This window comes from Myotis daubentonii, chromosome 1 (assembly GCF_963259705.1).
Source record: "Myotis daubentonii chromosome 1, mMyoDau2.1, whole genome shotgun sequence".
Taxonomy (NCBI): Eukaryota; Metazoa; Chordata; class Mammalia; order Chiroptera; family Vespertilionidae; genus Myotis; species Myotis daubentonii.
In genome coordinates this window covers 172,298,302-172,310,743 of record NC_081840.1, presented here as the reverse complement: position 1 = coordinate 172,310,743, position 12,442 = coordinate 172,298,302, and the positions used below count along the sequence as shown (strand labels likewise).

The 12,442-nt window shown below is 35.1% G+C and overlaps 1 protein-coding gene across 4 annotated transcripts in view; it reads left to right on the top strand.

Moving 5' to 3' along the window:
* Nucleotides 1-12,442, top strand: part of CCSER1 (coiled-coil serine rich protein 1) — a 1,185,560-nt gene that overhangs the window by 669,138 nt on the left and 503,980 nt on the right. The window contains exon 10 of one of the 4 annotated variants that reach the window (XM_059665427.1): nt 6,190-7,277. The exons of the other annotated variants lie outside the window; for them this stretch is intronic. Within the exon in view, the coding sequence (XP_059521410.1) occupies nt 6,190-6,249 (60 nt within the window). The 3' untranslated portion in view covers nt 6,250-7,277. Of the gene's footprint in view, nt 1-6,189; nt 7,278-12,442 lie in introns of those variants that run through there. 4 annotated transcript variants of the gene reach the window in all.

The window sequence follows — 12,442 nt, the reverse complement described above, 5'->3', positions numbered from 1 at the left end:
AGGCTGCTGATCAACTGAATGCTGTCTCCGTGTCATTACTTCTTCGCCGACTCCATCCACACCTTTGGGGACCCCTGGACCTGCTGGGGCAGGACCCCAGCATGAGCTCTCTCGGAACTCTTAGCTTTACATCAGCAGTATCAGCTCTCAGCTCCATCTGAGCTGTTCACTCTCCTGCACACATAGGAGCTACATTCTCCGAGCTCTCTGCCCAGCTGTGCTCTCTCTAGCCTCTCTCTGGTCAGTAACCTGTATATTACTCCAGAGACAAAGAAGGCTAGTTGCGAACAGTGACATCAATCATTTGGGTCACAGAAGGGCACAGCGTACCTTTGGATCGCTGTGGCCTTGCCGCTGTTCATGGTATCTTGGCCTTGAACATCCCAATGTATGAATAACAAGGCCTCTGTGCTCTCATTGGTCTGGTTCCCACAACACTAATCTCTCCACGGTAGGAGTTCTGGTGTGGAGGTTTTGGTGAGTCCGTAAAAAGAGAAAGAATCCAAGGAAAAGTCAAGAATCCAAAGCTGGCAATATGTTGCCTGGCCTAAAAGCCCACTAAGGTTTGGTTTTGTGATTGATTTTTGAAAGTTTTGTATTAATTGCATACACTTGGGAAAGAGTGAAACCTCCTGAGTGCCAATGTCATGTCTAAATCGTGAACAATCTATTTGCAAAATCGAAGTTTTGCCTTTGAGGCCTTGCGAACTTTTGTTGCCAACTCCTGGAGTAAATACAGAGTGGTTCAAAAGTGGGTTTACAGTTGTCCATATAATACAATAAATAATAATACAAGAATAAACTCTGCTTTGCCTACTCGCAACTGTCAACTTACTTTTGCCCCTCTCCCCCATGTATTATGTCTAATTTAGAGGCCTCCTGAGTGGGAGAACATAGCAACAGATCATAACATACTGTAAAAAGGAGCACCCCTGTGGGAATTACAGGGAGCTCAGATCCTGATATACGGCTTGGGGAAAAATAGGTGTGAGCTTCAGTAAAACCCTGAGGCATTACAGTCCAAATACATTGTCTCTTGTTCCATGTAAAGGCAAATAAATATTGTCTACTTGGGACCACAGGGATATTAAAGAAAGCTGAGCCCTAGCTGGTTTGGCTTGGTGGATAGAGTGTAGACCCGCAGACTGAAGGGTCCCAGTTCAATTCTGGTCAAGGGCACACCCCTTGGTTGCAGGCTCAATTCCATCCTGGGCCCTGGTCCAGGCGTGTCAGGGAGGAAACCAGTCAATGTGTCTCTCTCACATTGATGTTTCTCTCTGTCTCTTCCCCTCTCCACTCTCTCTAAAAAGCAATGGAAAAATATACTTGGGTAAGGATTAACCAAAAAAAAAAAAAGAAAAAAAGCTGAACATAAGTTTACCACTGTGAATCATTTAGGATTTGTGTGACCTGTGATAATAAGATGTTTGGATTGGGTGCCCCCAGAAAAAGAGGAGTCACAATTTTATTTATTGTCCCTAGATCTTGGACAACCAACTCATCCTCTTTGCCCCTTTGGCTTTTTAATTTGAAGAATGGGAGTGTTACAAGGGCTGGTTGGTGCAAGGGAGAAATAAACTGAGGGAAATTAAAGAATTCACAATGGGGGTGAGCCCTTGCACAGCTTGATTTTAATGGATAGTAAGACAATTTAGGCAAGTTTTGGTATATTCTGTTCAGACTTTTATGAGTTCAGCACTTTTGATTGTCCACTATCTGTTAGCAAAGTTGCCAGAGTCTAGGGAACTTCAGATAACTCTGAGTCTCATAGGGTGACTCACCTTCAATATCATCTATAGCAAACTGTAGGCACATAATAATTCTCTTTCAGGTTGGTCAGGTAATTCAAGGCTTAATTTTCCATTGGGAGTGAAATGTGTGCCTTTGTAATTTAAATATGAGATCTTGGCTGATTAAATTCAAAGGGGTTGAATCACAAAGTCTAAAGGTATAATTCTAGGAACCCGGCCCTAGGGTCAGTCGTCTGGGCTGGTTTTGATGGGCAGTCTCCTTGTTTCTTATTTGAAACCACCACTATTTTATATTGTTTTTCACTTCATGGAGTGGTTGTCTTAAAAAGGTGGGGCTCAATATAGGTAAGGTCACTCCTCTATCTACTAAAGCTGTACATGTTTCTCCATTTATTTTGATTTGAATTTCACTGTGTTCATTAGAGGGACTACAGAAGGCCACTTTTGTGTATTTCTTGCCATTGAGGTCATTTTAGAAGTACGGAAGATGGGTTCAGCACATGTTTCTTTGGGGCCAATTTCTTTTCCAATATGCTGTCTGTTCAGAGATGTGGCATGGGCCTAGGGCCAGGATTGTTTAAGTCAGGTCCCTTGAAGTTTAAAGTTATAAGGTGGCTTGTTTGTTGGCTGAGACCCTTGGAGCTGGAGGGCCATGGGTTTTATGATTCTAAAGTACATTCAGAATGTTCAGCTGGAATACAAACTTCATCAAATTCATGACTTCCCATTTTGGTATGTCATGCTTGATCACACTGGAAAGATCTGGGAAGAGGCCACCCATAAAGAGGTACTCGAGGACAAATTGATTTGAGAATGTTGTTTCAGTAAAACCTGAATGTCTCAGAAATAAATATTTGAATCTAGTTCTAAAATCTGCTAGTGATTCATCCTTTGTTTGTTTACAAGATTGAACAAGAGCCCAATGTGTTCTTAGTGGAAATACTCTGGGACTAGCCCTTCAAAAGATTGTGAGCCATTTTACAAGTTCATCTAGCATCTCTGGCAGTAGCTTGAGCTTCTCATCTAAGTTCCTCTTACGGTTTCATCCAGCCTGCCTCTCTCACCATTTTCAGGACCCACCAGAAGGTATATCAATTGGCATAGATCAGGGAGTCCTGGGTCATAAGTATTAATCAGGATTCTAAATTCCTCGGTAAATTTTTTGAGGATCCTCCTTTCATTTAGGGAAATATTTTACTAAGACTCATAGTTCAGCCTTGGATCGTGGTGTAAAAGTGCCTTGGATTGAAGAATAAATTTAGGGGTGTCCTTGTCTTTATTGGGATTTTCTGTTGGCTGGTTTTAAAAGGGGATTGAGTGATGAGATCTTCAGAATGGAAAGGGAAATCCAACCACGAGTTGAGATCTCAGGGTAGTTAGGAAGAAGGGAAGTGAGAGGATGGGGTACAGTTGGGATTAGAGTGACTGTGTGAAATGCCTTTCCTGATTTTTTAGATTTCTGTTGTTTTAACTGTCTGGCAGCTTTTTGCCATGAATATTTAAGAGACAATTTTTGATTCAGAAGCTTACACATCAGCATACCAAAGAAAGTATGCCATTCTTTTTGTTTAGTGTTTGAACCTGTACTTTAAAGACTCTTCATAAGTGGATAAGCCCAAACATAGAGAACCCCAAAATGGTGACTGTACTTCTAAATTGTCTTAGGTTATTTATTGCCAATGTTTTAGAAATAGACAGTTGTTTGCATCTTATTTCTTTATCATAAAAAGGGCAGGAGTCCTGGGAGGTATGTCCCTGCTTTCTGTAGATTGAGAACTAGCCATTATTTTTCCTTGTTGAAATAATATTTTTCTAATTCAAGCAGATTTCCTGTTTCTGGCTGCCTGTGCACAATTCCTGAGACCTGTAAGTCTCCTGTGAAAATCTGGAGTCTGTCACACCCCAGTTTCCACACTGTAAATGTCTGAAGTTTTTCAAATCCACATTTTCATCCTGTGAAAAGTCTGGAGTCTCTCACACCCCAATTTTCTAGCAGGAAGGATTAGAACAAACATCACTGAAGAGCTCAGAACACAAATAAGTGGAGTTTGATTTGAGAGAAGCTTACGGGCAATCTTGGAGGGACAGCAAACCTAAAGGCGCTGTGGGTACCTTCACCTGCATCTGGGAGCCATCCCTGGAATTTTCAGCAGGTTTCTTCAGATTCCATCCTCGTCGCCAATCTGTCAAATGACTAAAGTATACAATTTAGTAATGAGTTTGATGTCCTTTATTCAAAGGGAAATAATCCATGGATTGTGTAGTGCGGTGCCTCACAAATAGTGGAGCATTCTTCTGAGGGATTTGGGGCAAGAGCAAGTTTTATAGAGCATTAGGGGCAGCAACACAATGCAGAGCATGATTGAGGTCAGAGATTGCCGGGTCAGACTGTCAGATCCTGTTTCCTGGGGGAAGGTGAGCTAGCCGAAGCTGAGGTGGAGGACTGAGATTGGGTATGCTAGGTTTTCTAAACAGTGAGGCGTTTCCCACAAGTGTGGGCTTACTTAATTTTATATTTGTGATATGTGGGAACCTGTGGATAGCAGAATTCCAAATTTCTGAAATACATAAAATATAAAAATATCTTTCCTCTGTTCACATTGTTTCAACTAGCATTTGGGGAGCGGGTACTGAACATTGGGCTTCTTTTAACTCTTTGTTAGTCTTAATGATTCTACAGATTTTTGTGTTCGTTTGTTGTTTTTTTGTATAAGCATTTTTGGTTGGCAAATACATATTGTACCTATATATAATGTTCAGTAGCCCTGTGATTATTTTCGTCATCAGATATTTCACCTTTTTCATGCATATAGTCATTTAAAAAATAAGGATATTCCAGGCACTGAGATTGTAGTAATGTGTGATAGACAAATTCCTTTTCTTCATAAACTTCATATTCTAGTGGATAATGATAGACAATAAACTAGAAATTATAGAACTAAATAAGATATTTTCCCAGTGATAAGGTCCATGAAGGAAATAGCAGAAATATGAAATTAAAATATGAATCAGATAAAGAGGAGATCGTGTGCCTAGAAAAGACTCATCAGGAAAGACCGTTCTGAGGATGTTGTGCTTGAGTTGTAACTTGAGTGATGGGTTGACTGTTAACAAAACTGGAGCAAGCGTCTTGGTAGGGGAAATCATATTATGAAGAATAATTACTTTTCAATACTGCTTATTGCTTTAGGACTTCTTCATGTTGACTGTGGTCTTGTCTTCCTACTTATAGTCTCTACATATTCTAATCTATATGATACCACAAAGAAATATGCAAAAATAAAGCAAAAAAAAAAAAAAAGAAAAAAGAAAACACCGCACACAGCTTACATTGTTTTGTATTTAAAACTCCCTGGCTCACTAGGTTTACTAGTAAATGATGAAATTCACATTTATCAAACCAGCATCTGTAGCAGCTAAAATTATACCCTTCCCTATTTAGGCAATTTTAGCTCCTACTGTTTCTAAACTTAAACCTTTTATTCCATTTAAACTGCTCCAACATAAATTGCTATATCTTGTCTCTGTTGTTTAGTGTTTTGGTTTGTTTGTTTTGTTGTACTTAACCATTTTATCTGGACTAACCCTCCTCTGTAATATCTTTCTTTTTGGGCCAAGCTGCAATCTCATATACTTGATTTGATCACCCAAAGTGGGAGTGACCTCTCATGTCAGAACTTCAGCAGCTATCAGTCCTATATAACCTACTATCTTGCAGTTGTCTGTTCTATATAATATCAGTTCTCAATATATGTACATATATCATATATTCACATATAACCTATCACCTTATAGTATAGATCATTTTTTTCTATATCTATGTCTCTACAACTAAATTCTACTTTTGTTAGGGGCAGATATCATATTCTATACTTATTAGTATAGACTTTTAAATGTTTTAGTTTTCTATCACTTAAACTATAATAAAGTATAGAAATTTAAAAATAATAACATAGTTGCTACAGATTGACAAAATTATGTTGGAACTTTGTTTTTAGGACCTTGGATTGTAACTAAATATGATTTACAATACCAGGAGAGCCATGTGAGACTTATTATTTAATTGCTTAATTTGCCTGAAGTTTTTTACTGGAAGAATTCTAAGAGGAAATAGTTTAGTAAAACTGTTATTTTTGACTCTACAAAACCAAGGAAATAATAAAATTTAGTCCATTGGTCTTCCCTCTTTCATATTGTGTTTAATACTAAAGTGTATTTAATTGGAAGTTAGGTGCCTGTAAACATTACTAATATAAATATTTTTAGTAAATTTTAATAGCAATATTTACTTAGAAAATCATAAATAGGACAGTTTTATGTTGGTCTGTGTGCTTTTTTAAAGTGTCTAAGAATTTTATATGTTCATTAAATTTCATTTCATTTTGTTTTATTAATTTGATGTCATTCATTTATTTATTTTTGTTTTCTTCTTTTCAAGGCCCTGTGGAATCCTACATGCACTGAAGGTTTATTTAAACCAGTACATATTTCAACCTAGGTTAAATCATTACTTGACCATAAGGAATCGGTGACTTATTAAATGTTGAATATAATCAATTTTCCTTTATTCTATATGCTAGCTATTTCTCAGAGTATGTAAGACAGAAATGTTTCCATTCCAAATATTTCACACATTTTGCATTTGTACCAAATTGCGTAAAATATTGATGAAAGTTTCAACTAACATATTCCTACCTTATTTTTATTGTACTTTAAAAACAAAATAGACTTTTATTTAAAAATTCTATGTTCAACCATTCTAGAATGTAATATTCCACTTGGCAGTACATATTTTTTGTTCAAGTTTCTCATCCATATCATTTGTCTCTGTGGTTATAGTCTTCATTTAATTTCACCACATATTCTGTGTACATTAGGTAAGTTTGAAAACAATGCTTTTAGCTCTGCTGTCCTAGTAGGGCAATTTCTACTGAAGAACTAAATTATCTCTATTTTTTTCCTTACATTGAGATAAAAAGATGAAAGCAGTATGTCTTCAAATAGAATAATGACGGGTCTTATTCTTACTATAGAAATTAAAAATCTATATCACTAAACAGGTGAAGAAGGTTTATTGGATATGGACCTTATAAGTATTGTGGGAAGTTTTTTGAAATGTCATAAATGAAAGCATACCTCCTAGACTTGAAATAGCCACCTGATTTTGGCCGGTCCTTGTGTATTGACTTTCTATAATAGCTAACTTTAATTATCAAATGGCTAGGAAGCAACAAGGCACTCATGAATGTTGTAGTTTATTGCAAGGATAAGTGAGGGATCCCAGAGAGTGGCTCAGTGTTGTGGGCAGGGTGCTGGGAACTAGAACAGCCATAGTGCTAAGGAGAAGAAAGCAGGTATTATTGAGTTCTATGAAATAATCATGGTTAATGGTGGTAACATTCAAGAATATGTTATAAAATTTCTTAAATTATTTGTGTTGTTACATGACATAATACGCATGGTCAAATGCTGGGTTTAAATCATGGTATTGAAATAAAACTACAAATATATTTATTTACATGAAAACACTGTATGTCTCGTTGATTTTGCCACTTAAAGTGCCCTTTGATGTCAAGATACAAAAACTTCTGTTTCTCTGTTTTCTAGAGTTTATTCTTCTATCCTGTTGTTGTCTTTCTTTTTATTTTCTTATTTTATATTTGAAACCTTTTAATTTAGATAATGTAAGAAACTATATCACCTACAATAAAGCACTTCCTTGGTAAAGATTATTAACTTGAATGGTCAATATCATTTTAAAGAAGAAGAAGAAAGAATTCAGTTAAAGATATTTTCAGAAGGATGCAAAGGAAAAAAACGACTTTGTATTAGCAACTGGATTAAGTCAATAAAGAAAGGTACTTTTCCCCTCAAAAGTAATGAGCAGAAGCTCTCAATCAATACAGACTAAAAAAAAAAAAGGCTTCTACCTCAAAAGGTACAATTTTATGATTTCTCTTTAATACTGGTAAGACATTTCAGTGCTGCTTGCTCCAAAGCCCTTCCATCTCTTACCCTCCCCCTGCCCATTTTATTTTAATTTTTTACTGGAACTTGGGCTGAATATACATCTGAGAACATGTAATATACTGGTTAATTTTACATTCATGGAAAAATATATATTTTCTCACAATGTTTATTATATAATCTGTCCATTTAACTTTAATTTTCTTGTATTTATTTGATTATATTAAAAGTGAATTAAAAACAGGGTGAACATAGGGGTGTTGATCTGTTTTTAGCAAAAAATGTATAGGAACCATCGTAATTACTGTACTATATCCCAGGGTATAATGAAGCTAAGGTTTATAATTATTCCCCAAAGAAGAAGAAAGAGGCATCAGAGTGTATCTGACTATTGCAAAGAGTGCAACATTAGTATTTATTGATGAAAGGAAACATTATGTTTTACCATTATGCCTGTATATTTGTCTGAAATTTTCACTAACTAAAAATAAGAGATGGGCAAGTATAAGTATATTCATTTTCAAAATAAGAATAGTGGAATTTGAAGAGGTTGGGTGACTTTCTCAAGTTCATGTAACTTTACTAACAAGTGTCAGAGCTATAGATTGTGCTTAGGTATTCCAGATCAAAAGTCAGGATTTTGTTTTGTTGTCCTGATCTTAGAATGCAGGTGGATTGCATGATTGCAAAACTCAATACAAATTATACATGTATTACATATGCCAATATATAGGTAACTGTATACTGTATATGTGTTATAAATTTTTAAAGATTGAATTCTCACCCTGGTTGGTGTGGCTCACTTAGTTGAGCATCCTCCCATGCACTAAAAGGTTGTGGCTTTGATTCCCTGTCAGGGCACATGCCTGGGATATGGGCTCAATCCCTACTGGGGGATGTGCAGGAGGCAACTGATCGATGATTCTCTCTCCCAGTCCCTTCCTCTCTCTCTCTCTCTCTCTCAAATCAATATATATATATATATATATATATATATATATATATATATATATATATATATATATATATTTCTCTAAAATATGCAGTGTGGACCAGCAATAACTGTGATGATGAAGATGTACTATGTTAATGTCCATCTACCATGTATAATATATGAGCATATGAGCTAAGGAAATAATTTTATGATAGTGAGAATTATTTATTTAAATGCAGAACTGCTTAGAAGGAAAACCATAGACACTTCTACTAGATATTTTAACAGTTATTAACACATACTTTATATTTTAAATAATTCTGAAAATTTAATTTGTAGTGCCCTAAAATATATGCATATTAGTTGTTATTTATTTATATTTTTAACTATAGGCAACTTATCCTTCTTGGTTAGATTTAGGACATATAGTTGTTTCAAAAGATTTTTAGTAACTGTAAAATAAGTATGTTATTTTGTACATATGATTTTTATTATGACCCACATGAAAACTCCCTTGCTAAAGTGTTTAAAATTCTATAACTTTGCATAATTACCTAAATTTGATATTGTTTTAAATAATGTTTTTTTAGAAAACAAAATATACTTCCTATTCCACATTTAACCTGATGATAGAGGCATGAATGTCCAAATTTAACAAAGGGATGCTTTTCATGTTGCTGTGTTTTGTGCTTTTTTATCCTTTTAGGACTCTAAATATAATTCCAGACAATCTTTTTTTATGTATAATCACCTTTTCTAAAAAAAAAAAAAATTCTCTGTTTGGCTTGTTAGTTTTGTGTTTCTTTTTTTTTTTTTTGGCGGGGGGGAAGGAGGGGGTGGTAACAGTAATCACCATTATGATGTGTTGGAACCTTTTTAAAAAATTGTAACAGTATTTTATATATTTTTAAACATACCAATTGTACTTGATTTATGTAGCTGAAAGATGTCCACATGTCAAGGATAGATTGATGGATGCATCCTCCATTGAAAAGAACTGATATTCTTGACATCAATAAGCATTAAGAGCTGTTAGATTGTCCTATGCCTTCCAAGTGATGTCTGTTGAATACACAGTATGCTTATACCATTAATTGCAATGGAGAAAAGTAAGGTAGACTGTAAATGGGGGGGAGATGTAAATACCTTTCTTACTTTTTACCCCAAATCAAACATTGAGTATATCCATTGATTTTATGAAAAAAAAAAATTCTGTTTTTCTTTTTTCCTGTTTGAATGCTGTACATTGATTCACTTATAGGAGGTTTATGAGCAAGAGGCTCAAATAATGATAAAATATTTTTAGCGATTGTTCCAAACATCTGAAAGCTATTCATTGCAGCATTAATTTCATACACATGTGTACGAAATGAGGACACCCTCATTGTAAAGTTATGTTTTTGAAAAAGAAACTTGATGAGGAGGAGGATGTTTATAGGTAGCAAGAGCATTCCTAGGGAAGAAAGGGAAAGAGCGTCTTGGTTTCTGGGAAGAGTAATGACCAATGGATGCTAAGTGAATTGTGATGGAGAAAAGCAAGCATGGCAGCAAGGGTAAAACCATTGTTGTGGGACTTCCCTCTGAGATTTAGTTTAGTTTTTTGGGTTTTTTTTAATTTTAAAAAATGTGAGACTCAGGAGATGAAGGAAGTGTCCCTGCACCCTTTAAGGGAGATCAGCCAATATCTTAAACTCTGATGAACAATCTGGAAGGCTTATGTACTAATACATTTGAATATAATATTCAGGGAGAATGAATAAATGTGTTACCTTTCTACTCAGGCTCTTCGTAGAAGTTTCTTCTTCATAAGGCTGGCAGAATTTCTAACGTGGAAAAAACTTGTGTACTTTTTCCCCCACTAAGAATAGCAGAGTGAACTTGAAAGAACAGATAACTTCATTTGGCAATAAATATGCTCCACAGATTTTAATTTTATTTATATCATGGTATATATATGTTTTAAGAAGTTACTGTTAAAATAGATTTGGAGTTTCATTTATATTAGTACAATTTTTATACAACTTTGTTTTATGACTTATGTTTTTGGAGATTTCTGTAATCTAACTGGCATTGGGTGTAACCACATGAATTTTAAAAATAGGTTTCTGAAAATCATGCCATAACCGGTTTGGCTCGGTGGATAGAGCGTCAGCCTGTGGACTGAGGAGTCCCAGGTTCGATTCCTGTCAAGGGCATGTACCTTGGTTGCAGGCACATCCCCAGTAGGAGGTGTGCAGGAGGCAGCTGATCGATGTTTCTCTCTCATTGATGTTTCTAACTCTCTATCTCTCTCCCTTCCTCTCTGTAAAAAATCAATAAAATATATTTAAAAAAATCAATGACTAGTCTCTTGAAAACTACCTTATGAACTTCAGTAATGCAAATACAATATATAAAATTTTATATTCATAAGCACATTCTATATATTAACATTTTTCTAAAGTTTTATCAGAATGTGATCTGATAAACAAAACAAACAAAAAAACCCCTGCTTTTTGCATTAATTTGATTTAAAAAGTAAAAAAGCACCTAATAGAAAAATGTCATATATACATTGGAAGTTTATTGTTGCTTTTTAATGAAAAAAAAAAAAAGAATATTCAGTGCATGGCGAGCTAACACAAAGGATCAGATTGTTAAATCAGACTCACACAAATCATAGATTTTACCCTAATATCAGGCTTTACTAATTATTCAATGTTCTGGTGGTCAAGCTCAGATGAAGAGGGACAGGTCTGCAATGTGGAGGGCTGCTCTTTTATACTCATTGAACATCTGCTTTCTGAGCGAGAATAATAAATCACATCTCCAGGGGAGGTTCTGTGGGTTGCCTCACACAGGAGGACTGTTTCATCCATGAAACACTTCCATTTGATCTCTGATCAGTGTGACATTTTTCAGGGAGCCATGCTCAGAAGTCCACAGATGATAAATTTATTTACTCAAAGTCCTTTACCAGGGACTTGCTATTAAAATTTCTGTAGATGAAGACCCTTCTTTTAGCCAGGATTATTAGTTTATTTTCCTGGAGATCCAGTTTTCCTGTTGCTATGATTAGAGGAGGTTTGCCTGCCTTCTTTTCTTTGCCCTGGAGAGTCAGTTACTTTAACTTCTACCCACCTGCTTCATTTCCACTATGCACTCTGAGAATGATAGTCTATTGGAATGGAATGGTAAACCTAATGTCTGGATTTTTAATTTTGTTTAATTGTCAATGAGATAATACTGTATAAGGAAAAGCTTATCTGATCCAAGATTTCAGCTATTTTTTGTTTCTCTTCTATGTTTTGAATCTTTCAAAACACAATTTGAGGCCAGAGATAGAATATTGCTTTTCTTGGGGAATCTTTGTTTCTTTTTTCACTTAAGGCAAGCTTTCAGAAATTGTAGTTTTTGAAGGCCAAGAATGTTGTGAGTCAATTGGGGAAAGATTTCCTGGATGTATACTATAATATATTACACCGGAGAAGAGCTAGTTATTTAAATGTTATCTTTTTAAAAGAAGGAACTTCATAATATTTTAAGCTATATAATATTTCAAATTATAAATATTTGTTTTGTTTCTGTTTGCTATTTATACAAATTACTCCTACTAGAGCAATGATTAATTTGGCTAATTGGAATAGAGTATGTTCTTTATGTTTTCTTCTGTCAATTATACTATATACATTATTGAATATAAAATACCTAGTCATATGATATTTTTTGATGTAGGATTATTTATGTAAAATCTCTTTTTTTATATATTCCATGTTCTTCTACTTGAGTATGTATCAGATGTGCAGTAGAA